The sequence below is a fragment of the Scleropages formosus genome, chromosome 4, assembly GCF_900964775.1.
Source record: "Scleropages formosus chromosome 4, fSclFor1.1, whole genome shotgun sequence".
NCBI lineage: Eukaryota > Metazoa > Chordata > Actinopteri > Osteoglossiformes > Osteoglossidae > Scleropages > Scleropages formosus.
In genome coordinates, this window is record NC_041809.1 from 37,566,419 (window position 1) to 37,593,298 (window position 26,880).

Consider the following 26,880-nt stretch of genomic DNA (forward strand, 5'->3'; position numbering starts at 1 on the left):
CCTTTGTGGAAAAGTGGAACACGGTATCGCTTCATCTCTGTGGGAATTCATGTGCAGCAGCTCTTCAGGCCCCCCGTGGATTTATACATGAATCTCATAATTATTGACGGGGCTCCCCGGTGCAATGCTACCCTCTTACCCTTGTCGAGACACTCGAGGGAGGGCGGTCGCCCCTTATATTTCCGTGAAAAGGAGCTGCTGCGCTCTGCTGTTCGCTTTTTTGTATCAATTGATCTGCGGTAACCGGACGTCCGAACGACGACGCCTGCTCTCCGGATTGCCGCTGCGGACGACCGAACATTTCTGAACGTCGGCAAAACAGACGGTCTGAGCAGGAAGTGCCCGTGTGGGGCACTCGTTTGTACAGAATTTCTTTGCTTTATCGCTTTATTCTTCAAATGTATTTCTTCACTTCTAATTACAGTGAGTATTGGCGGTTTAGTTTCCAGTCTGCTTTCCTGCACTAATGAGGTACTTCTTGGAAATGTAATACTGCTATAATAAGGGGTTAAAAAAGAATAGCAGATAATAAAATAAATGTTCCAAAGTAACACATGCATCCACTGATGTCTTAGTTCAACACTGATTATATTTATGTTCTTGAGTCTCAGCACATAATTTATGGCGAACAAACTGACATTTACATACAGTGGATATTTTGCTCATTGTTGTTTCTGTTGTTTTCTTGGGGAGAAAGTGATCGTTGAGCCGACAGCTATTTATTTGGGTGTGTGCTTGGTCCAGCCTGGATGCATTTGCGAGAAACTTGCTTTTTTCCCTAAATTAAAATAAATTTAGAAATAAATATTTTGTGAGCCGTTTAACCGTTTCTTTCATCGCACGTTATGTAAAGAAAGGAGTGCCTTAGTAACCTGTATGTGCGTAACTGCTTCCAGCGCACAGAAGTACCACATGCAGCCAAACACCTTCACGGGATGCAAGAGAGCATTGCACGAGACAAGGTTCGGTTCGGGACGGTGACGGCAACAGGAGCCCAAGGAGGACACGAGTGACGCAACGTGAAATACGGGATACGTCATACCGTCGAGGAAGGCAGTGGTGCAGAGAGCAGACGGTAATTACATCAGGAGTCCAACTGTCAAGTGTTACGATTTCCCAGCGAACGCTTCTGTTAAGTCTGCTCTTTCTTGTTGCTTTTTGCCGTTTCTCTTATTCGGCCCTTGTTTTACACGCGTTGTGCCGGAATGCTTCCGGAGTTGGTGCCGCCGGTAGCTCAGAATGACCTCGTGAGCGGCACGCTGAAAACTCCCAAAAATCCATGCCCCCGTCAGCTCTCCGAGCCGAGAGAAATGCACTTCTTGATGCCGACATGAAAAGAGAAGGACGGCCACAGCCACGTCTGTATCCAGAACACTGCGTGTTTTCCCCATTTTCCGTCACGGTGGAAAAACGGGGTAGCTGGTTTCTGCTGCCCTCTTGGAAGAGCAAACGTTCGACTTCCTGAAAGAAACTTTCTCTCGTTGACCGGTTGGCAGCTGATCTTGGACGGATCATCAGCTGGGCGCCTCGCACGTGGCGGGGGCTGGGAAGCGCTGCATCGTACGACGAGGAGCGCCGTCGCGCCCGGCGTTCCTGCCGTTCGCAGTTAACCTAGAGCCTCAGAGCAGGTCGTGCTGCGCTTTGCGGGGAAGAACTTCCTAAACGATGCGTTCGATCTGCTCGGCAGCAAGCACAAGCACACTGGACGCTTGTCAAGCCAAGCAGCTGGACAACTGGCTGCTCTCACAGCATTGTTTTCACCCGGTTACTCTTTGAAAGCACATAAGCAGGTAACTAGAACCACTGATAAGAGTTCACTATTGATCTTGGATTATTAGGTTAGAGGTAGGGGGTGTAAGATTCTGTTTGTCTGCGTGTCTCCGTCTGTGTAACGCGACCCTCCTTCGCATTAATGGACTCATTCATTCATTCATCCCTCTGAATCCCTCTATTCTTTTTCGTCTCCCTCGATATCGGGTCCCACTGGACTTGCTGTGTTCGAATGGTGTTGTGTGCCGCAATGCCTTCGAACGGATGTTGGTGCAATCTTCCACAACCAGCACGTGTTTAGAAGACCTTTTCTGTCTCCTCACATACCGAGCCACATTTTTTAAAGGAAAATGAGCTTGTCAGTCACAGCTTTTGCGAAGGCTTTCTGTTTCGCATGCTGTAAAATACACGTCCTGCACACACGTAACATGAACTGAACTCTACTGGTAACGCAGCTCTTTTTGTCTCTTAAGGGACCTGCTTTCTTGTGCACAGCAGGCACACAGACTGCCTTTCCAGATCAGCTTTGCCACGTCCTTAGAAAGGCCGTCTACTTGTGTTGGATTCCGTTTTATGAAAAATATCCCCGTTTGCCCTTTTGAGTCAAGAGCCGTAAGAAAAAGGAAAGTTCAAAATCCTAATGTTCGACATGTCAGGCTGTGTTACCATGTAGTTCCAAAAGCAAAAGCTGTAATTTTCCTCTCTGTATTTGGTACAAATTGCTCCGTTTCATTTGGTGCTCGGCAGTAAGTATCTGCACCCGGTCTTGTTTTGATGATGTTTGCAAACACAAACAAATGAGGACTCTGACAGCTTTCTTTAAAAAATTGTTTTGCTAATGTCTGCAGTTGTTAAGGGCTGCATGATACAAAGTTCAAGCCCTTAGCTTCCTAACGTAAACCGAAATGTCACCTTGATGATGATGATGATGATGCGATGCATGTGAGCATATAGAGAAACGCCTGAGGGAAACCACGGTACTTCCATTTAAATTGCACCTCACCTCTTGCGCACAAACTTCAATAAGTGCACTTACTACTAAGCGCTTCGAAGTTATTGCCTCACAAGACTTTTTCATGCATTTTGGGTAAAAGATATTGTACAGACATTCTATAAAAGCATCAATTACTGTTCCGCAAGCAGCACCTGGTTCTGTTTGATTTTATTACCCACAAGTTACCTCATTACGGTAGGGTACTTTGTCCGCCTGCTGTCAGTGAACACGGGTTACTGACAGCATCTTTTATCGCCTTGACTTTTTAAAAAAAATCGTGTCCAAGCATATTTATTTGTAAGATACATCGAACCCCCTCCATTCCATGCTTTCCATTCGCTCTGGATTCCCCTGCTCTATGAACCGTTCTACGCTTGGCTGTAGTGTCTCGTCCAGCCCTCATCCATTGTTTCATGAGGAGGACTGGCAAGTGTTGTCTGTTGTCAGTAATGTTTGTGACGCACGGTAACGATTGAGAATAGCAATGGCACGTAGGGTCCGGTCGATGTCACTTGTTTCGTGACACATTTCCGGCGGATGATCGAGTTCCAGGCTCTCTGCCTGCATGTGAAGCCAAACACGGAAAGTGCAGCAGCACATTTATGTAAAAAATTCATTGGAATCAGTAGGCACATCCTGGAGGTGGATATTCAAGTGCTTACAGATAAATACATAAGGCAACAGTTGCGAAAGATGCAGAAAATGGAAAAGGAAGAGCAGTCCTGATGTGGAGATGGAGGGGGGTTGGGAGGGTCAAGGAGGATATTCCACATGTCTCTTTCCAGTGCTCACACAAGCTGAGCACTTTTAAATCCTTTGTCATAATCGAGCGTCTCTTCTAACCTGGTAAATCCAAGTCCCCCGGCAGAGGAGTCAAAGGACTGTTTCCAAACGCTGGAATGATGACATGATGTTGTTATAAATGAACAGGTGCAAATGAGCCTTTTCACTCTGCTCGTAGCGCCGTGGAAACAAGACGCAGTCCCTCCCCGCTCCCAGGAGGACCGCTCCGTCCTTTCCGCTTTACCGCGGACTCCACGGTCTATCTGAGGGAGAGTCCAGCTCTGTAGGAGTCCGCAGTCCGGTGCCGGCGTACCTCTGCCTTCCCGCTGGACTGTCATACTGCACTGTGTCGGAAGTCAAACAAGCCTGTAACGTTTCGGTTAAACGTCCAATAATCTGTTGTTTTTTTTCTGAGTAAAAAGATGCAAAAGAAGCCGCAAAATGACCCGAACAACCATGTTGTTAACATATCAAATGTGACGCACGGAGAAGTTAACAAGGGATGAACCGACAGCAACCGTCAATAGAGTAAATGTGCCACGCAAACATGTGGAAGGCGCACGGTCTGCAAGCAGTGCACGACATACACAAATATCTTTGTTTGTACTTTTTACTATGTTCACAGTCTGTGGGGCAAATACTGCCATGTGCCCAACTTCTTCGTTAGTGTCACGGCCATCCTTAACCGGCAGCACCTGACTCCAGTTAAAAGACTTGGCCATAAAAATCCCACTCAGCCATGTTTGTTGTGGAATCTTATAGACAACCGTCCTCCTTGTGCTTGTGGCCTGTTCCCCCTTCCCCCTCCTCCCTCCTCCCTCATCCCTGGCTTCTGACCATTTGCCTCGCCCACTAACTTCATCTACGGGTCCTTGCTCCCACTCTGACCGCTGATCGACTGACTCGTCACCCGTCCTTCACAACGAGAACTTGCCTCATCCCTCAGTTTCGGATGACCTCTCCCGCGCTTGGATCCAACCTTCCCCTTAGCAATTTAGTGGTTGTCAACCAGTAAGAGCAAAATGTGACGTCCAGACGTGACATGAACACGGATATGTTTTACTGTAACATCTGGACACGGATGTAAAGCGCAATGATCTCAACGGCAGAGTGTTTATACAAGTGTACAAAGTAAACCAGGGAATAAAGTGCACGGGTGACAAGACAGACACGGAGCAAAGAGACGCATGAAGGGCTTTTTGTCACAGTAAGTGAAGCCACGTCAGAAGCCAAGAGGATGTGCCACACCTGGGGACAACTGGAAAAACTGGCCCAGGACAGAGATGCCTGGAGAGCCCTTGTCGGCGGCCTATGCCCCAGGAGGGGTAGTAGGCATAAGTAAGTAAGTAAGGAAGTGAAACCACGGTGTGTGAACAGAGCTGATTCAAACAGTCCTGGTGTAGGTGGGGTAGGTATTCGGGACCTGGACAACACCATGGATGGACTGGCATGAACAGGACAGGAGCTTGGGACTGGAACAGTAATTGGAAGAACTGGGCAGCGAACAAGAATCAGCAGGTGATCGCAGGGAAGCGGTAAAGAGCCGACGAAGAATCCACAAACTCGTGATCCTCGTGTCCTTCATAGGGCTGGGAATCGCTTGAGTAGTCATTGGGTCTACAGTGGTGCCTCTGCTGCATTGGGAATTTCACCCCCTGTGGTTGTGGCACAGGCCTGTATGTCTGCAGTAACTTAAGGTGACAATTTTACTCCTTTCTACTGCGCAGTTACCTAGATTTACCACAGAAATTACATGGAGCCACATTGGCTCAGCTGGACACCCAAGAGTAAAGAAACAGTAATCATTGTCATAGTTCCATGATTGCCTGGTTCTGTGTGGATTTCATGCAGAAAATACTTGTATGACTCAATCCACCCACAATGCCAGCAGACGTGTTGCGCAAAGCATCATCCATATGCATGAGGCCCTAATTTTTTTTTTTGCCTCGTGCTGATGGAAGTTGATATTTGTAGAGGATTTGGAAAAGAACTTCTGGATATACGAGAAGGCGAGATCCTGTTGATCCAGTAAACATAATCCTCAGCTTCTGGCATATTTTTCATTTACTACCTACACAATCACATAATGCAGATATCCTGGATAAGTTCTGTAAAAGTCTTCCATATAGTTCTAATAAAAATACACTGCGAGACTTTTCATTTTAACATCTTATTCACTTTGAGCTACATTATAATTAAAACTAATTTTAGATTAATACCAAAAAACAGCTTGATTCCATGACCGATTCATCCAATGAACATGTGCAATGTGATTATTGTTACTGCTGTTGTGGTAGTTGATAACCAGCCCTGAGTGTCATGACCAGCTGATGCAGTAACAATCAGAGGTTCAGTTCTGAGTGACCCGAGCTCTTCCTAATCGGAGCACAAGCTATAAAAGACAAGCAGGAGGCTGGAGAACTTGTGGATCCTTGACCAGCATTAAATGATGTTACGGGTGAACTCTGAGCTTCCTTCCTTCCTTCCTTCTCGCTCCTGTTTTCCAAGTCTCCGTACCGCTCGTGTTGTTCTCGTCCTCATCTTCTGTCTGCTCTGTTCCCACCGATCGAGTTCTGTTCCTGCACCTGAACTTCAGTTCCGTTGTTGTTACGCCTCTTGGTCCAAGTCCTGCTCTCATCCCTCTGTGTCACTTTAGGAAGTCGCTGATAAACACTCACTACGTCCCTTTGTTCAGTGTGTATTCTGTCACATCGACACCTTGTTTCCTAAGTCACACGGTGCACTTCACCATCACTCTGCTGTTGAGATCACAACCCCTCGTGTCCAAATTCGGACGTTACAGTAAACAGCGTCTGGGACACCGTCTCGTCCGGATGCAACATCACACCGAGGAACGGTAGAGGTGAGACGTAAATGCTGTGGGACAAGTTGCATCCAGGCAGCCCTGCGTGAGGCACTATTACACATAAAGAGGTAAGACCAGGCAACCTAGAGAATGACATATAATAAATTCCCTGTGTTCACCTGTAGGGGACGCAGTGGGTTTGACCGGGTCCTGCTCTCCGGTGGGTCTGGGGTTTGAGTCCCGCTTGGGGTGCTTTGCGACAGGCTGGTGTCCCGTCCTGGGTGTGTCCCCTCCCCTCCAGCCTTACGCCCTGTGCTGCCGGGTTAGGCTCCAGCTCCCTGCGACCCTGTATGGGACAAGAGGTTCTGAAAATGTGTGTGTGTGTGTGTGTGTTCACCTGTAAGGGAATAATTTATATGTGTAGAGAAGATAAAAACTGGTTATTTGCTGCTCAAGTTCACAGTCAGATCTTATTGTCCTTCCGTTTAATAAACTTCTTTCAAATACTCCAGCTCACCTTTAGGGCCAGGGCCATCAGTGGCCCCAATAACCCATCCTTGGGATTTTGGTCCTGTTTATTATGTGTTGATATTCGTATGAGGTCCGTAAGGAGGATGCTCACCTTGAAGTGAAAGAAATAATACACACACACACTTCCGGAACCACTTGTCCCATACGGGGTCACGGGGAATCGGAGCCTACCCGGCAACACAGGGCATAAGGCCGGAGGGGGAGGGGACACACCCAGGACGGGACGCCAGTCCGTCGCAAGGCACCCCAAGCGGGACTCGAACCCCAGACCCATCGGAGAGCAGAACCAGGTCCAACCCACTGCGCCACTGCACCCCCTGTGAAAGAAATAATAATAAAAGCAAAAAGAAAGTTGCCAGGTGTGCTCTCAAAGTGTACGCTCATCAAGATCCTCTGTCTGTATCTCTGTACTTCATACACTTGTGGTTTTATTGTTTTTATTACCAAAAGTATTTCATTAAATCACTGCCATGGAGTTTATAAACTTGTTCAACTTTATAACCTTATTTATAAGCTTGTTTCAAACAACAAGAAAGTAAAAATTCTGGGTAACATTATTGGTGGTCAAGGCAGGAAGGTCTTCAAGCAGTATTTTTTTTTGTTCAACCCACCAATGAAAGTGAGAAGAAGACACGTGGGTCATGGTGCAGCTACTGTGAAACTGTCTGCAGGAGAAAGTGTAATTAATTTTACTTGTTTTTTTACTTTTATACCCTAGTAATTATTATGTTCAAAATAACCTTCATATAAGTTGTCTTAATGCAGAAGTAAAGTTATGTTGTCCAAGAAGTCTACTGATCGCATTCTGGTAATTCAGTTGTTGTCTGACTGCCCAAGGGTCCAGAAACATGTCAATCCATTGTCCTTTATCAGTAAGCGCCTGTCCAACGCAGGGTCCCCGTGACCCGGAGCCTGTCCCAAACGCACAAGGCACGGAGCAGGATGCCAGTCTATCCCGGGGCGATCGCAAACACATCAGAGTCGCCAATTCACCTGACGCTTCTTTCCTTGGAATGTGGGAGGAAACCCATGCAAGCAGCACACAGACTGAGCAAGGCTCAAATGCAAGTTCAGACACAGAGCCCAGGACACGTGCTGCCCCCCTGCGCCACTGTGTAATTAAGTGACGTTTGAGATGTCCGAATACTGTTCATTGGGAGCCAGACGCACAATCGAAACGCACAACAGGACGTCACGACCAGGTGCCGCCGCTAGATGGCAGCACTTCTCCAACGTTTCTGTGTCACGTGCGTTTTTCTGCCTGGGGGGGGTAACATTACGAAATGCAGAAAACTGACCCAACAGTAACATTTTCCCACCTTCCTTCCTGCACCAGAAGGCCCCAGCTGCCCTTGTTTAAGTCCCTGTAAGTGGTGGTATGAGAATGTCAATGTAGGACTTCACCGATCCCATCATTTGGCTCCTCATGTCATACAGCTGCCTGTCATATCAAAGAGAAGAAAGGCACTAATGGGCTACAGGGTTCGCTGACTGACAAACGACAAAGTTGTGACAAAGGACACCGAAGCAGAGCAGAGCTGTGACAGAACTGTGACAGAACTGCGCCGAATAAATGAGATTTGTAGCCGTGGTTCTGTGGGCACACGGGCGGGTCCAGACTCCAGAGAGAGAGTCGCGGACCAGTCACACACCTACCCAATCGTCCTTCTTAAATATTCTGCTTTTGTTCACATCATAGGTTTTGAGTGGAAATTAATATGTGCAGCTCAGCACAGACAGGGTGACTGTGTCATTGCACCAGTAAATTACACATGATGACTTTTATATTATTCGGGATATGATACAGTGTCATAGTGAACATGTGACTTTAGTCAGTGTTTCGTTGCCACGTGGACAGTAAAGCGCACTAATTACTGTACAGTAACTGATACGAGGAACAAATCGATGTGTGAAGGTGAGGAAGGTGTTCAGTTACAGGAACTTCCTTATTCCGCCTCTTTCCAGTCACCTATTGGACCATAGAGGGGCAGAAGAGTCTCCCGAACCGAACCGAACCGAACCGGGTCAGCCTCCTCAACATCTCAGTGTTGCTCCACCGGCGAAGAAGGACCTTTTAACTTCAGTCTCTTTTTATCCCGGCGATGCGCGGCGTGTTCAAACCGTACAAACTGTATCTTAGCAACGCAACGCCGTCGCGCGCGAGTTAAAGTCTTTTTCGTAATTTTCCGGAAATGGGAGAGGATTTTGATTCGAGGGTTTCGGCGGGGAAGCGAGCGCTACAGTAAACTGTCTGTGTACCACGGTGCGGATGTGTGAAGTTACGTGGCTTGCAGGCGGCGCCACGTGGAGGGAAAAGACAGGGCTCGCGAGCAGCACGCGAGGGCCACGTGAAGTGCGCGCACGCGGAGATCGCGTGCAGATGGAGGAGACCCTTCGCGCGCGTTCCCGCTGACCCCCCGCGGAGTGGAAAGGCGCGCGCACGGCGAGCCCACCTGAGAGAGAGAGAGAGAGAGAGAGAGAGAGAGAGCAGGGGAAAAAGTTTGTTCAAGGGAGGAGAAGCCAGGAATTAAAGCGGATGTAAGGAAGAGGAAGAGCAGTGACTCTGTCTGTGTCTGTAACTCTGTGACTCTGTGACTCCGCGATGATGAGCTCCGCGCACCGACTCGAGCCGCTCGGGGCGCGCTGAGCGCACGCCGGTGACGTGACGGCTCGGGAGGGGCTCATGTGGGACCCCCGCGGGGGACGGTGACTGTCCACATCTGGCCGCCAACAACAGCCCAGCACCAGCACGTGATCATGGACACGGACAAGGAGAAGGAGAAGGAGAAGGTACGTGTGTGTCTTGTTGTCCATCCATCACGTTCGGTTCGGACCACCACGTCACGTGTGAAAAGACTGTACACAGTAGAGTAGTAACTCAGTAGTAGAGCAGAGTACAGTACGCTGAGTACGCTGTACGGTATAGTAGAATACAGTAATACCTGTGGATGAGGTACAGGCAGGCAGCTGTGCGGAAGAAGCTCGGCTGTGTCACCATCGGCATCGCAGAGGTTCGCTTCCACCCGGTGAGGTAAGTAACAGTAGCAGTGTGTAATACAGTGTAAAGAACAGTATATAATACGTTAAGTATGTAAAGAGTAAAGCTGTAACATGTATAATAATAATAGTAACAGTGCAAACACAGTAACTATGTAACACTAGTGTGTAACAGAACAGAGTGTAACACAATAACAGAGTAAAGATGTAACATAATAACAGTATAAGAAAATAACAGTGCAACACAGTAACAATGTAACGTGGTAACAGTGCAATAGAGTAACAATGTAGCACAGTAACTGTGTCACTTTAGCAGAGTAACAGTGTAAGAGTGTGTGCGGACTGGTGACACGCTGACATTTACATTCACATGTTTTACTGTAACGGAGCCACATAAATGCTTTCCTTGCTGCTTCTCTTCTATTTTCCATCGCTGGGAAAATGTCAGGTTCACTGGAGGAAAACCATTCATTTCTGTTTCCCAGTGAATCGGCTGCACTGAGTACTGCACTCCAGTGACGATGTACCACGTTGTCTTACTGGGACAATTTGTACAGTCACATTTATGTGACACTTTTCTACAAAGCACCTTACAGGGTTCAGATACCTAATAGCGATTTACCCCTTTACACGGCCGAATACTGTGAAATTCAGGATAAGTGCTTTGCTTAAGGGAGGTAGGATTTGAACCTGCAACCTTCAGGGACCAAAAGCAGTAGCACTAACCACTGTGCTACCAGCACTCCTCAGATTGCACCAAAATACTGTAGGAAAAGAGAGCAGAAAAAAGAAAGTTTAAATTCACTGACCCACAGCCAATGATACATGTTAATAAGTTGTTCATTCCTTTAGGTTTATTGCTCCATGCAGAATAATTCCACGCTCTTAAATGAATATAATGTCATGCACTCAGTGCCCCTCATATTCAAGTTTATTTCCCTGTGTCGTCGGGATCTCTAGCAGCATTTGGTCCCATAGCAACGCAGTATGAATATTATGGGACTCAAGTGGCCGTTTGCCAGTGAAGTCTGATTTTGTGTGCTGGACTTTAATCACGTTTTCATACGTAGTGCTTTTGTTCAGTTAAAAGGTGACATTCTAAAACTAAACGCCCAGGTCAGTTAATTTACATTTGCATGCTACCATTTTTCCGTATATAATATACAGTATGATGACAGTTTTGTACAGTAGTCCGTCATTTAGATGCTACCATAAGGATTTTAATTGTGCTATATTCAGTTTTGTACAATATACACAAACAAATTGAATTAACAGTGGCATTTCACCCACACACACTAAAGAAAGTTCTCTGGCTTCTGCGGAGCTTTTCTACTTGTTGAACATGTGCGAAGCAAACTTTTACCTGCACTCATGAGCCAAATAGGCTGCTGCATGTTTTGGGACTCGCGAAGGTCTCGCTGTCGCTGCCGTGTCGGCGGCGTAACGTGGAACACGTAAAAGTTGTGTCTGAACAAGCGATGGGACAGTGGAGCCTTGGGCGCATCTCAAGGATGAAGACATTGCGTCAAGAAGTTTCCTTACTTGCTGCTTTGTTGAAGTTCATTACACTGAAATATGGTAAATATCCCAAAGCAAGGAAACTGCAGATGTGCCGCATGGCTCACAGATGGCCCTCTTACTAAAGGTTCTTAATGGTTATGATTCTTTAAAAAGCACGGAGTGGCCAAGACTGACTTTTCAGCATGTGGGAAAATTGCGTGATGAGCAAAGACACACATGTGTGACATCCAGTGTACCGGGACGGTCCAGCTGGACGGCGGGCGAAAGGACCGCGGTGACCTGGGGCCCTCGAGGGCGAGTCGATGCCGCCGGTTCCTTGCGAAGGGAATGACGACATTGTTTTGTTGCTGTTAGTAGCGCCGCTCCAGCGTCAACGCCCTGAGGATGTCTTACTTGGAAGAGAAACAAGAGACCCCCGTTAGTTGTGGGTCACACTGTGTCTCACAAGGCCGTTAAAACACACACTGTGCTTTGTGGTAAAACGAGAACATTTTCGCTGTGTAGGAAGGCCAACGTGCCGCCGCTCCGCTACAGTCTAAATTTTGCTTCGGCGCTCCGTGCGAAGCACAGGCGTAACAAGTGGGTGGACGCGTCCTCCTCCCAGCGCTCAAGGAAGCCTCCCCCCCCATCCTTCCTTATATAACGTCTCTCAGTGCTGTTGCTAATATTTTCGGTCCCCCAAATAGCTGAAAAGTTGTTGTGCCCCTGATCGGAAGCACGTGGCCAGTGATTGTGTAACTGCCGTTTCAAACGAGTCACCTGTTAAATAGCTCTTCTCCTCGCCGTAGGTGCGTCACGTGTGTTTGTAGGGGCCGTCGTTTGCGTCACATTGCAACGATTTGGGAGCGAGGCGAGTTCTTCGGCAGGTCTCTGATGAGCTGCGTCCAGCGGTGAATATTCGTAACAGGTTGGAGTCGTAATCGTTTGGTTGGGTGGCGCGGTGGCACAGCTGTCTCACAGCAGCCGCTTCCGTCCGTCCATCGTCAACGATCACTTGTCCCGAGCGGGGTCGCGGCGAGCCGGAGCCGAACCCGGGAACGCAGGGCGCGAGGGGACACCAACAGGAGGGGACGCCAGTCCATCGCAAGGCGCCCCAAGCGGGATTCGAACCCCAGCCCCGCCACACACCGGCTGAATCCGCCGCGCCTGCCACTTCCTCGGTAATCATTTTGACGTATCAAGACATGCCCAACTGACGAGACCTGATGGGACCTGTTTTACTTCCAGTTTAGTTCCAGCCATGAGCTTGAGACTCGGAACAAAAACGCACTTTGAATAATCGCAAGAGCAGCAGGGGACCGAAAAGATTCCCTTCGACTGACGTCCCGCAGAATCCGACTCTTTGCCATAAACCGGTTACTCTTTCAGACTCTCTGTTCCCCTGATGCTGTAAGTGCTCGAAAAATGTGTCTCGCTGCCTGTTTGGTTTAATAATGGAAAACCTGTATACCTACTCGTGTAACGTACCGTGTTTCGTACCACACCGTCGTACACTGACCGTCCTCTGGAATCACGTGTCCGCGTCCGAATCTCTCCTGCTCACGCAAGACATTCTTTCCGTTGTCCCCGGAGGTATACGTCACTCTGGAGCAAAGTGCGTGCTAACTGAATAAATGTGAAGGTAATGTGCTGGATGCCCCCCCCCCCCGACCCCCCATCCAGCTCCACACTCATTTTAAATGACCTTTTCCTGGTCCGGTAGTGCAGCCTGGAGCGAGTGGCGGGGCGCGGTCCTGCTGGCCTTCGGCCACATATCTAAACACGTGACGGGCTGAGCTCCGCTTCTCACGACATGTTTGGACACACTGCTGTGTCATTACTTTCCCAGTCACGTGACTGACCGGTACCCTCACTCCCCATGGATCCGCTGCTGTCTGTCAACAGTTCAGTCAGCTTCAACGAGACAGTTCATCGTCGGCGCCCGGGACATTGTTTGTAGCCCTAGGCTCTGAGAAGGCGGTTTGGGGTCCATTTGGCTATCAGATCGGGTGAGTCCGAGTCCTCGGGCGGCTCCCCGCCGGCCCGCCGTCGCTCTCCCGCTCGAGGGCGTTCGCATTCCCGGTGCCTCTCCGTGGGGCTCGCCGTGTTCTCCGAGTCCGGTCTTGCCACGGCACGTCCGAGGAGACACCGAGAGCCCAAAATCCCAGGCCCGCCCTAGAAAAGCGCTGGAGGGTGTTTTGCAGAGCAACAGGCTCCGCCTACAGAGGGCAACCGGCGCCGCTGCGTTCGCTCGCCCTACACCTCCTGTAATCGCTTCTCCCCTCACGCAACCTCCGCTCTCGAATAACGTTCTTTCTATTTGTGTTCCAGGTTGTGCAATCGAAGAGGCAGAGCTTCCAACAAATCATGCTGTGCGTTTTCAAAAAAAAGTCTTTGCCTTTGCACTGCCTAAGCGCACAGTGTGTACTTTCAAGTACTACGGTAACGTTATGGTACCAGGCAGCTAAGGGTGAGTTAGTCTTTCTAGGAGTGACGGGCCGTCAGGGTCGTTAAGTTTTCACCCATTAAATACTCGTTTTTAATAAGTGACACGATATACTGTGTCAACAGTGGGCGTGGTGGCACAGTGGGTTGGACCGGGTCCTGCTCTCCGGTGGGTCTAGAGTTCGAGTCCCGCTTGGGGTGCCTTGCGACACCCTGGCATCCTGTCCCGGGTGTGTCCCCTCCCCCTCTGGCCTTACGCCCTGTGTTGCCGGGTAGGCTCCGGTTCCCTGTGACCCCATCTGGGACAAGCGGTTCAGTGTTTGTGTGTGTTTGTGTGTGTGTGTTTGTGTGTGTGTGTTTGTGTGTGTGTGTGTGTGTGTGTTTGTGTGTGTTTGTGTGTGTGTGTGTGTTTGTGTGTGTTTGTGTGTTTGTGTGTGTGTGTGTGTGTGTGTGTGTGTGTATACTGTGTCAGTTTACTCACCACACGTGTCGTATAACACGGTGATGCTCATTCCTGCGGAGCTGCTTTTCACAGACAGGGAGCGAAAGGGGTTGGTCTTGCTGCCGTCACCTTGGAGGTGTGGGGGGGGGGAGGATGTTGCATGTGTCCCGTAGCCCTCCGCTCCAGGAGGAGGGTAAAGTGCTGGTGACCGTGGGCTCTGAGAACGTCCACCTGCAGCTGAGGCTCTCCGCAGTGATGCACAAGATGATGTCCTGCAGGCTGTGTGACATCTCATCCCCGCTGTTAATGGCTCTTCTGGAAAAGAAAAATCTTCTTCGACCTTTAATCCGAAGGGTTGGACGTTTCTGAAGGGCAGAGGCCCTTCTTTCTTCTGCCTCCGTCTCCCTCGCTCCCGCTGAATTATGTAAGAGGCAGGTTGCGTGGGACGCCGTGGGTTTTATGTAAGGGAGACCTGTGCGGTTGGTTCTGCCTCACCGTTGCCCGCAGCGCTTTGTGGGGTTGCACAGTTGGGGCCCCCGTGGATGTGGCCCCCGCCAGGGTGGCCCTTCGACCTTCAACTGCGCTCTGCGTAGTCGCCCATCTCCCGCCCAGGTTCTACATGTGACTGTCAATACGCTCATTTCCACCGCGGGTCGTCTCCAGAACGCGTTTCCTGTTGCTCGAGCACTTCTTCCGCGGGATCTCGAAGCATCGTGACCCATCTGCTCCGCATAAGTATTTTCGGAGCGAAAACGACCAAGCCGTAGCAGACCTTTTCCGTCTTTCACGCCTTCGGCATTTCAAAGCATTAAACGCTTATCGGATACTTAAACTATTATTAAATAAATACTCATCGGAATTTTTTATGTGCTCGTAGTCATCTTTCCATCACCGGGGAGCGAGTGAACATTTTATAGGGCTGTGTTTCCAGCGCGAAGCGTCAACCGCCCAAGGCTGCGGAATAGGTTCGGCCCGAGATCGCCTCGCCGAGGAGCGACGAGCCCCGCCGCCGCTCTCGCTCCGTCCCGCGCGCCGGCTGCCGATGCTGGGCACGACGTGTAGGACTCGGTTGCTGCGGCAACCAACCGTGGCGACACTCACGGGCTCTCCAGGTGCCCACACAGAGTGACCATTGTGACACGGAGCCGTGCTTTCCTCGGAGAGCGAGAGAGAGCGGACAGCGTCCCGACCTTAAACCCCCCGATATTTGGAGCTCTCTCGAAACGAAGGGGAGATGTTCCCGATGGCGTGTGACCGCACCACCACCGGCACGTCCCTGAGGAGTTCGGCATGCGGTCGCTCTTCCGCGTGACCCAGGACCTCTGAATAGCTCCGAAATCAATTCGTGATCCACACTCGCTCCGCCAACCCGACGTCCGCATTTACACCGTGTTGAGCTATGAGTCAAAATAGTGCCGGGTTTATAAACAACAGGAGTGACTAATAATAATGACATTGATTTTTCTGCCGGTAGCAGAATTGCGCGCAGCCTGATTCACACCTCATCGCAGCGCTCGTACGCCCACGGCGGAGAAGGCGGCGGGGGCCGTGGGAGTCCGGGGCGGACGTGAAAACGAGCGGCCACGTGTGTTTTTTTAGCAGCTGCCGGCACGATTCGCGGACACAGTTCAGCGTTTTTGGTGATGTTCGTCATGATGTGTGTTAGCGTGGTTTGTCCACAACGTCCTGATCGGTGTGTAAAAAGAGCTCTTGTTCCCCAACCGTCTCGCTGATGGAGTACGAGTGGGTGGGAGGGCAGCGGGGGGGGGGGGGGGGGGGTTTGGAGCAGGGTGAGTGTTACTGGAACCTCAAAAATGTCCCTCACAAACCTTCTTCTCTGGGGTTCCAGGAACAGGAAGATGGTCAGCAGGAGCTTCCCGGGCTGCTGGGAATAGGTCGGGGGGGGGGGGGATGCACGTGGTGATGACGAGAAGGAGGAAGAGCACATTGTACCCGGGGTCGAGAGAAAGGCTTCGCGGCCATCGTGACAACGAAAGGGGAAGTTACTTTGCGCTCCGTCCGCGAGCGACCAGATGACAGAGGAGTGATGACTGGATGGAGCAAAAGTCGCCGGTTTGGATTCAGGCGAAAATGTGCAAACAAGGTCATTGGGGTCGTTTAGTGTGGGGGTGGCTGGGAGGGTTAGGGTTAGAGGTGCTGCCTTTGGACCTTAAAGGTTGCAGGTTCAAATCCCACCTCCCTTAAGCAAGCTGTTTACACTGATCTACCCCAGTGAAATTGCCCAGCTCTACAAATGGGTAAATAACTGTAAGTTGCTTAACGGTGTAATTTGCTTTGCAGGAAAGTGCTGGATAAATGTAAATTCATCAAGTGCTGCATGGAGCTTTGTGAACCCTGTAGGGATGGTCATTGTTCTTGTACACACACAGTCTGAAACCACTTGTCCCTAGTGGGGTTGCAGCAAACCAGAGCCTAACCCGGCAACACGGGGTGCAAGGCTGGAGGGGAAGGGACACACCCAGGGCGGGACGCCAGTCCATCGCGAGGCACCCCAAGCGGGACTCGAACCCCAGACCCACCAGAGAGCAGGACCCGGTCAAACCCGCTGTGCCACCACGCCCCCTATTGGTCTTGTGTAAAATATTAAACTTATAAAATGTACATCTTAAATCTCAACTATATAAAGTGACGACATGACTCTGATTTACACACCTGACTCTACTTACCTACCTGGTTTAACCAGCGAAACTTGGGCTTGGCTCATTTTTACACCTGCACTGTTCCCGTGTTTCTACTACACACACGACTTCCTCTAAAGCGACACGTGGAATTGGTCGCTACGCTTATTATGTCGCACGGGAAACACCGATTCTCATTCAGTAACCATCTCGTGGTAAAACCGAGGGACACCAGGAGTTACTACGCTTCGGAGCAGCCCTGTATGCAGTGACCATACAGTTGGAGCGTGTAGGTGTCAGCGTGTTCATCGACCGTGACTCTGTGCTCCAGATGCAGGAGGCCCCCGTGTACGACTATCCGGACCCCCATCCCTTGGCGGAGAAGCGCGTTTGCCCGCAGCGGGGGTCTCTGAAGAGTATCAGCGTGCTGGATCGCCTGCTGCTCACGCACCCCGTGTGGCTGCAGCTGTCAATCAACGCCGCCACAGCCCTGCACATCTTGCAACGCGAGCCCCCGGGGGTGAGACCGCCCCTCACACACACACACGTGCGGTTTGAAACATAAAACGGAATACATACTCATGTTGCTACACGTCGCCCGAGTTGCGCATTCTGGTGCGGCTTCGAACGCGGCTCAGGGTGCGCGCGGTAAAACCCTTCTGTACCCTCCCCCACGCCCCACGCGTGCACACATAGTACATGGGTACGCAGCAGTTTTATTCTCCATTAAAATGTCGCACGGGAATAAATAGCAAAGCTCCATTTTTGTCATCCGGTAAAAGGTGCGATTTTCTCGAGGGCCTCAATACGTTTGTGGACTCGCAGGTACAGGTGTGCGGTAACGGTCGTGTGCTTTCACTTGCACAAAACTCCGCCCGCAGCCCTACGCCCATATGTCCCTCGAGAGCGTATTTATCTTCAGCGGCGGCGCCCAATTTAGCCGCTCTACCCGATGCACTCGGGCACGTTTTCGAACCCTCGCGGGGCCCCGTCGCCGACACCCTTCCTCCTTCGCCGCTCCATCCTTAACCCTCGGTTGTTCCGCGTAAACCGCGTGCCTTCTTCTTCCTGTCGCCCGGCTCCGCTCAGACGTTCCTGGTGCGCAAGTCGACCACGTCTCAGAAGAAGGTGCTGTGCGTGAGGCTGGAGGACGACAGCGTGCCCTCCTTCGTGAAGCAGGTCATGATCCGCGAGGAGGGCTCCAGTAAGTGCGTCGCTTCCTCACAGTTTGCGCTCCTCTTTTCCCGCGCGTTCGAGCCTCGTCTCACTGGCCCTCGTCCCTTGACAGCTTTCTCTCTCGAGAGCTCAGCCATCGGCTTCCCGGACCTGTGCAGACTGATCGCCTTCTACTGCGTGAGCAGGTAGGGTCCGGGCCGCAGCCTAGCGCCGCATCGTCACCGCTTCCTCGCTTCTTTACCGATAAATTCGGACCCGTGTACAGCACGACGCGAAACGACCTTCGCCGTGACCTGACGTACGCGTGACGTGACGTTGATGGACGCGGCTGTTCGACTTCCTGCCTCTTTCAGGGACGTCCTGCCCTTCACCTTGGAGCTCCCCGAAGCCATCGCCAAGGCTGCGTCTCACAAGCAGCTCGAGTCCATCTCGCACATGGGCGTGGGTGCGTAGCTCGGAGCGATCGCGGTCGGGGTCCGGCCGCTCGGGATCGAATGCGCTCATCCTGTGTTTGCGTTTGAACTCCTCGCAGAGTTCTGGAGCTCTCAGCTCAACTACCGAGGGCCTCGCGACGGCCCCCCGCCGGCGCCGACCCTGACGGCGGAGGAGTGCGTCACGCCCGAGGAGAACCCCACCCTCCTCCAGGAGTTCTGCCCCATCCGCACGCGGAGCCCGCTGGAGCTGGACTGCGGGTCCGGCAGGGGGGCCCTGTGCTTCGTGAACCCCCTGTTCCTGCAGGAGCAGCCGGGCCGCGGGGCGCCGCACAGACGCCTCCAGTTCAAGCGTAGCATCAAAGTGCGGGTCTCCACAGAGACCTCCAGCCAGCTGTCCCCGCCGTCCACCGCGCCCCCGCCCCCTCCGCTGCTGGCCAAGGGCGCTCGCCGCGCGGCCGCCGGCGGGCGGGGGCGACGCGAGGACCCGGCCCCCGTCCGGGAGGCGTCCCGCTACCTGGAGCCCAGCTTGCCTGAGCGGGAGAGGCCTGGAGCGGCGGGAGCGGTCGGCAAGAAGGGGCTCTCTCCCACTCAAGAGGAAGACGAGTACCAGATGCCCAAGGTTCTCCAGAAGGTACCACGTCGATTGCTTTGCCCCCGGAGTCGCGACGGCCGTCGCGCGCCAAGCTCGGTCGGCCGCGGTAAACGCTCGTCGGATCGAGCGCCCGGTGCCCTGGCAGAGCAGCGTTTGTCACGCGTTTCCGTGAGCGGGGACTGTTCCGCTGTCCGAACAGGAAGTGTGTATTTATAGGGTACCGCACAGCCGGTGACTGGAACGAGGCGTGTGTTTTTGTTCCGGCGAAATCTGGTGTGCGTGGTGTGTGTGTGTGTGTGTGTGTGTGTGTGTCGCTGCATCCTGCCGGTGCCGCTTCTAACGGAGCCCCCTCCTTTGCTCAGTGCTGGGAGGAGCGCAATGCCGGGGGTGAGGCGGACGACGACGACGACGAGGCGGCGCTACCCCTGGAGCGGAGGCGCGCCCCCTCTCTGACGGAGCTGGACAGCAGCAGTTCCCTGAGCAGCCTGGAGGAGTCGGAGGAGAGCCCGGAGCGACCGGCCCTGATGCGCGGCACCAGCACCCCCGCGGCACCCGTCCCCCCACCCCAGCCCGTGTCCACCCTGCGCAAGATGAGCGCTATCTTTATGTCCTTCTTTGCCCCAGGGAAGCGCGTGGCGCGCCTCGTGGAGGAGTTGTCGCGGGACCGGCGCTCGGCCTTCGGCGCTCTGGTGCAAGACTTCCTGCGGCAGCAGCGGGAGGAGGTGGGAAAAAGCGCCTCGGCCGTCTCGCTGCTCCAAGGCTTGCGTCTCTTCCTCTCCCAGGCCAAAGACTTCCTGCTGGACTGCCGGGAGCTGGAGCCCCCCATCGAGACCCTGGTGCCGGAAAATGAGAAAGGTACCGCCCGGAGTTCCGAGAACAGGACGTATCTGTCAAAAGAGACGTGAACGCAGAAGTTACCAGAAGGAAATTCCACCCTGTTGCAGCAGAATTCAGTATTCATACAGTATACAGCATAAATATATAGAATACAATCAACACACGCACACACAGTCTGTAACTGCTTGTCCCAAGAGGGGGCACGGCCAACCGGAGCCTAACCCGGCAACGCAGGGTGCGAGGCTGGAGGGGGAGGGGACACACCCGGGACGGGACGCCAGTCCGTCGCAAGGCACCCCAAGCGGGACTCGAACCCCAGACCCACCGGAGAGCAGCACCCGGCCAAACCCATTGCGCCACTGCACCCCCCGTATACAATATAGAACATGTAATATACATACAGCATACAATATATGTAGACACATATGACATGTGTACCTGCACGTGTAGAGTGACGAAACAGAGAAATGAAGCACAGTGATAGGGATGCGAGGACCAGGTGCAGTGAGGCAGCGCAGAAGAAGCTGAGTAGCGCTGAGCCACAATGAGGTCACACCCTGGCGGCGAAGGGATGCTTTTAGAGCCTGATGGCTGCTGGTAGAAATGACCTCCTGGACCAGCCTCTTGCTCACAGTTCTTCTGTGTTTAACTGAGGTGGGGAGAGGATGTGACTGGTCCATGATGCACCGGAGTTTGTTCAATGTCCATTATGAACGTACGTGTGTGTGTGTGTGTGTGTGTGTGTGTGCGTGTGTTTCTGCGCAGACTTGGCCCTGGAAAAAGCCCTGTTCCGCTGCGTGCTGAAGCCCCTGAAAGGCCGTCTGGACTCGGCGCTGCGCCTGCTGCACGAGCGCGACGGCTCCTTGAGACTGCTGGCCGACGGCCTGCGTGCCACGAGGGACGGACCGCTGGAGCGCTTTGGCGTGCGCGTGGCTGTGCTGGATGCCGGGGGTGTGGAGCGGATCCGCCAGAAGCTGGCGCTGATGCAGCGCGCCTACTCCCCGGTGGACAAGGTGGTGCTCCTGCTGCAGGTCTGCAAGGCTGTTTACCAGGCCATGAGGGGCGACGCTGGTGAGTTCCTGCCACCGCCTGCCACCGCCTGCACCGCGTCCCCTCTGGTTGTACGAGCGACGGCCTGAAATTCTAACTGTAATATTAGTAAAGCTGTTGATAGTGCAGTGGAGGACAGAACTGCTGCCTTAGGGTTAGTCTTATTTAAGAGAGTAGTGGCAGTGGCACCTACCCACCTTTCTGCCCACCTACCCATCTACCCACCAACCTATCACCCTACCCATCTACTTACCCACCTACCTACCCACCTACCCACTTACCCAACAACCCATCTACCTACCCACTTACCCAACAACCTACCCACCTACCCACTTACCCAACAACCTACCTACCCACCCACCAACCTACCCACCCACCCACCAACCTACCTACCCACTTACCCAACAACCTACCCACCTACCCACCAACCTACCCACCTACCCACCTACCCACTTACCCAACAACCTACCCACCTACCCACTTACCTACCAAACTACCCACCTATCTACCCACCTACCCATCTACCTACCCACTTACCCAACAACCTACCCACCTACCTACGCACCTACCCACCAACCTACCCACCTACCCATCTCCTTACCCAACAACCTACCCACTTACCCAACAACCTACCCACCTACCCACCAACCTACCCACCTACCTACCTACCCACTTACCCAACAACCTACCCACCTACCTACGCACCTACCCACCAACCTACCCACCTACCCATCTCCTTACCCAACAACCTACCCACTTACCCAACAACCTACCCACCTACCCACTTACCTACCAAACTACCCACCTATCTACCCACCTACCCATCTACCTACCCACTTACCCAACAACCTACCCACCTACCTACGCACCTACCCACCAACCTACCCACCTACCCATCTCCTTACCCAACAACCTACCCACTTACCCAACAACCTACCCACTTACCCACCAAACTACCCACCTACCCACCAACCTACCCACCTACCCACCTACCTACCTACCCACTTAGCCAACAACCTACCTACCCACCCACCAACCTACCCACTTACCCATCTACCTACCCACCTACCTACCTACCTACCTACCTACCCAGGTGTCAGGTGTGCTCATGACCAGACATAGGTTCATACCATACAGCAAAGTAACTCACCGTACTGATCTGCTTCCAAAGCTCAACAGTTCGGAGCAGATGAGTTCCTCCCAGCTCTGTCCTACGTTCTGGTGCAGTGCAACATGCCAGAGCTCCTCCTGGAGGTGGAGTACATGATGGAGCTCTTGGACCCCTCATGGCTCACCGGGGAGGGTAAGAACTGTAAGATCATCTTCCCTGCAGTGAGAACATTCAGAACTTAAACAGTACAGCAGCTCTGAGTGGATATTGACGGCACGGTTTTACCGCATGTGACCCGAGAGGTGAATGTAAATTGTTCCTCCAGGTGGTTACTATCTGACCAGCGTCTACGCCAGCCTGTGTCTGATCCAGAGTCAGCCGGAAGCCGTCCCCCCCGGTGGCGTGACTCGGAAGGCCCGCGAGTCTCTGACGGAGTGGAGTCGTCGCCGCAGCAAAGACGCACAGCAGCAGAAGGACAACCAAAAGCAGCAGGTGGGACGTGGGGACAGGCGGTCGGAACGCAGCGGTTTCAAAATAGTCGCACACATGGAGGTTTACGCCCCGATACCACGGTATGAAGGCGTAACGGAAACGCTGACTGCTTTAAGTGCGTGTTTTACAGCGTATCATGAGCGCTTTGTCTCTATTCCATGTGTTTGCTTCTGCTCATCCTTAGGACATCTTGTGTGAAAGTAACCGTGCAGTAAATGTGTTGCATTATGGCTTTGCTGTGTATTTATTGAATGGACCCGAGAGGAGCTCTTTGCAGTAAAAAAGCGTCCTCTGGCTGAGTATGTGGAAATTCACGTGATGCTTTGACCGTTCACGATTTCCTGTCACACCTGAATTTCTCCAGAGCCCTCGGGGGGGGGCGCTATCCTGCCTGAATGTCGCGTGTGCTGTGTTGCAGACATTCGTGCGGGTGCTGTTCCAGGACGGTGACTGCAGCTCTGTGAAGACCCTGCGGTGCAAAGTGGACGACAGCGGCGAGGCTCTTGCCGGGCTCTGCGCCGCCTCTTTCGGCGTCGCTCAACCCGAGAACTACGCCCTCTACTGGCGTGCCGGCGAAGGGGCGCAACCTCTTCCTGCCCACGTGCGGATCCAGGACCTGCGGAACCAGAGCGGAGGCGCCCCGTCCCTCGCCTACCAGCCCTGCGATGAGGACGCCGGCAAGATGCGCAGGCTTACCCGAGGTGGCGCCGTGGACCTGGCAGAGTCCAACTGATCGCCTCTCCGTGGCCGTCGCACGTCCGGGACAGAGCGGCGCTTTCAGCGACACCGTTTTAGAGCTGCTTTTCAGGCCATGCCAGCGTTCCGTGGACTGCTTCGTGTGAAACGTGAGGGTGCGGCATCTAGCGCGGCATTCGTCGGGCGTCCCGCAAGGAGTGCAACTCTGCTCAGCGCCGCCGTTTCCGCTCCATGTGCGCTTGGGGTGGCTGTCAGTACCTGAGCGCGCCGGGGTGGGCTGCTCTTACTGGGGGACGATTTTCCAGCATGCGGTGCATCGATGGATTGAGCGGCGCCGCTCACCGCCCTCCTGCGTGTCGCACAATATGACGCGGCCGTGTGCCATCGCGCCGTTCCGAGAGCACCCCCCCACTGACACTTTAAAAATTGGCCTCGCGGGCAAGGATTGAGCTGCATGCTTCTCCTCATCTTCACACGGCATTTATTTATATATTTATTTATTTATTTAGCCAAAAGCGTTCGGCTGCCTGTTGTCTTTGCGTTGCCTAGTGAGGGACAGCCGGTCGTGTCGTGATTGGAGCTGCTGCTACGACCCAAAGGTCACAGGTTCATACCCCCACCCCCCAGCTGTAGTAGCCTTGAGCAGGGTACTTAGCCTAAATTACTGCAGTAAAATTACCCAGCTGTATGAATGGGTCAGTAATTGTAAGCAGTTTTGGAGAAAAGCATCAGCTTAATATGTAAATGTGGAATCTTTGTCTCAGTGACTTTGAATTTCCAGGTGGAGATTCTTTAAACTTCGAGCAAAAGCTTTTGAGGTGGAAAACGTTTCCCTTGCTGTGCTGTGAACGTCACACCTCACTATTTACCGCATGCTGCTCACCAGTGTTCACTTATGCGTTGGTTTACCGGTGTATTTTTGCTTTGTTCGGCAACTGTCGGGGCACTTTTATTGTGTAACACTTACCTTTGTTTTCTCTCTCAATAAAAAATGAAAACATGAAATGCACAACAGCCTCTTCTTCCCATTCCTGGTCAGGCAGATGTTGGTCTGATTTCGCTGGGTTCAGTATTTTACTTTTCTCATTACTACGTTCACCTGGCATTGATGCAGCGTGTTTTTAAAAAGATGCTTTTCGTCTGGAAGCATGAAGTGAACAATAGGAGTGACGAATACGGTGATCATTGTGAACTGTGTGCTTTACTGCGGCCTCCGTTTGCTGTGGGAAACGGGAAAGACGGCCGAGAGGCGGACCCTTCCGGAACGTCTGAAGGCCGAACTCTTTATCGCCGTGCCGTGACACCCTTGAACAAAGCGGGTTGAGGAGCGCTCGCTTCAACCGCTGGCTTGTGGATGGACTCGTGTTGCTGACAGTGAAAGGAATGCATGTATTTGGAAGCAGTAAATCATTGATACCATGTTTCTGACGCAACATCAAACAATGTGTAACCCACGGCGACGCGCGACAACAAACCCAAAGGTTTTTTTTTTTTTTTTTTGGAGGTTAAAACCTAATTCCAGTTGACTGCAGAACAATCAAAAAAAATCACTTGTACCGCAGTACAATCTGATGGAAAGTCCAGCACAGATTTAACACATAACAGGTACTTTTAATAACTACTGGTTGGTTGTACTGTGAGGGGGGGGGTGGTTGGACCACGGTCCTGCTTTCCAGTGGGTCTGGGGTTCGAGTCCCGCTTGGGGTGCCTTGCGACGGGCTGGCGTCCCGTCCTGGGTGTGTCTCCTCCCCCTCCGGCCTTGCGCCCTGTGTTGCCGGGTAGGCTCCGGTTCCCCGTGACCCTGTATGGGACAAGCGGTTCTGAAAATGTGTGTGTGTGTGTGTGGTTGTACTGTACTGTACTTTACTGTACTGGCAGAGAAAGAACATCACGAAAAGGGACAAATCACACGTTGCAAAGGTGGAAAGTAATGAGATGTTCACTTTGTTTCTTATAAATTTCCAGAGAAATTGCGCTCTTTATAGAGTCTTTGGCAGCTCTGCCCTTTGCTTTTACTCCAGTACATTTACAAAGAAAAATGATACTTCTCCTCACTTATGTTTGTTACTCTCTTCTGTTTACCCCCCCCCCCCCTTTGAATATTTCAATATTCTGTCGTCAAAACAAGTCACGTTTACTGCTAATTATTAGCAAACGTGCTCATTGCGAGCTTGTTGATGTCATTGACCATTTGCAGCAGTCGGCCAAAGTTTCCCCCGATTTCGAGCGAAAGAGGAACTGCTGAGCAGCTGGGTTTGGCTTCGGCTTTAGCGTGAGGTTAAGGGTTACGGTGAAAATCCGTGGCATCAGACAGTCAATGTTTATGGAAAACCGCGATTGTACCATTCGTTGAACGAACACCTTTATCCAGAGTCGCTCGCAATTGTTTACTCGTTTACGTAGCCGGGTATTTATACCGAACAATTGCTGGTCGTGTTGCGGTTCGAGCAGCTGCCTTTGGACCCACCGTTCACAGGTTTGATGCCAACTATTGTACCCTTAGGTAAGGCGCGTACCGTTAATAGCTCCAGGACAAATAGTGTAAGTGTGTTGCTTTGGAGAAAGCATCAGATGAATGAATAAATGTGAGTGTGTTGCTCAGAGCCAATACAGAAACAGCGGGAAAGAAATTCCAAGCAACAAAGTGCAGGTTGCAAACTATTGTCCCCGTCTGCCTCGCTGTGGACTGTCTGTCCCACCGTCGGGGGTATTGTGTCGTACAGTAACTACCATACTGTGTTGTGTGTCGCACACCTGAGGTTTGAACAGTGTGTTAATGTCGTAACAGGTCAACACTTCTGCGTGCAATGAGTTCACTGAGAGTTTAGAGTCAAGCTTTAGTGGCTGAGTTTGGTTCTGCCTTGACTGACAGCCTGTCTCACTGATGGGCAGGGAAATGATGATGCTGAACTCTGAGAAAAAAGAGTTTAAATTTGTCTACATGATTAATAGTAAGTTTTTCTGCATTGTGAAAGTAAAAAATTTTCAGATTTTTTCTGCATGTTCTGTTCTTAAACTGAATTATTTGCCTGTAAATTGCTTAGAACTGCTACTGCAGAGTTGTGATAAAACCTTGAAAGAGTCTCATGAACAAGGATGTGAAAAAGGTCAACAAAGGCAGAGCAGATCCTGCATTTTGCAAAGACTTTATTTCACTGAATTATCTTTGTTTCCCTTTGCTAAAAAAAGGCTGCACCCAGGACAATGTTATGACAGATGTTCACGTATGATAATATTAAAGGACGCGTTTGAGTACTGCGCTGTTGAGCACCGTCAATTCATTTGCCATTTATTGTAATTTAATGCTGAACTTTCGAGCACTCATATTTCTTTAAATTTTCATAAATTTTATTCTTCTTTTTCATTAATTTAATTACTCTTCTTCATTAATTCTGGTCCATGTCAATATTGCCTCTCAAAGGTATGTTTCTTCATTTCTCGGAGTTTCACTTTGGGTTTTGTTCCTGCGGGGGGGCTGCTCTCCGATGGGTCTGGGGTTCAAGTCCTGCTTGGGGTGGTGCCTTGCGACAGACTGGTGTCCTGTCCTGGGTGTGTCTCCTCTCCCTCCAGCCTTATGCCCTGTGT

General features: G+C 51.7%; 1 protein-coding gene across 4 annotated transcripts; it reads left to right on the forward strand.

Annotated features, from left to right (window-relative positions):
• Window positions 1-8,762: 8,762 nt before the first annotated feature.
• On the forward strand, window positions 8,763-23,932 carry LOC108934140 (ras and Rab interactor 2-like). 4 transcript variants are annotated; one of them, XM_029251014.1, is made up of 11 exons: window positions 8,765-9,674; window positions 17,239-17,427; window positions 17,997-18,111; window positions 18,196-18,268; window positions 18,437-18,528; window positions 18,616-19,148; window positions 19,472-19,964; window positions 20,712-21,017; window positions 22,168-22,299; window positions 22,433-22,599; window positions 23,018-23,932. In XM_029251014.1, exons 1-11 carry the CDS (start codon window positions 9,642-9,644, stop codon window positions 23,330-23,332), a joined length of 2,448 nt encoding a protein of 815 aa, XP_029106847.1. In that variant the 5' UTR covers window positions 8,765-9,641; the 3' UTR covers window positions 23,333-23,932. The 4 variants fall into 4 exon arrangements, with proteins under 4 accessions (XP_029106844.1, XP_029106847.1, XP_029106845.1 ...); XM_029251013.1 differs by lacking the exon at window positions 8,765-9,674 and adding exons at window positions 13,333-13,390; window positions 13,713-13,851 and having other exon boundaries at window positions 17,997-18,268; XM_029251011.1 differs by having other exon boundaries at window positions 8,763-9,674; window positions 17,997-18,268.
• The last annotated feature ends 2,948 nt before the right edge of the window (window positions 23,933-26,880 follow it).

Bases quoted from the DNA above. Each gene is read 5' to 3' on its own strand.
- LOC108934140 (XM_029251011.1), top strand. From the start codon at position 9,642: ATGGACACGGACAAGGAGAAGGAGAAGGAGAAG. The intron at 21,018-22,167 runs GTGAGTTCCTGC...CTGCTTCCAAAG, and splicing joins GGCCATGAGGGGCGACGCTG to CTCAACAGTTCGGAGCAGAT. The intron at 22,300-22,432 runs GTAAGAACTGTA...TTGTTCCTCCAG, and splicing joins CTCATGGCTCACCGGGGAGG to GTGGTTACTATCTGACCAGC.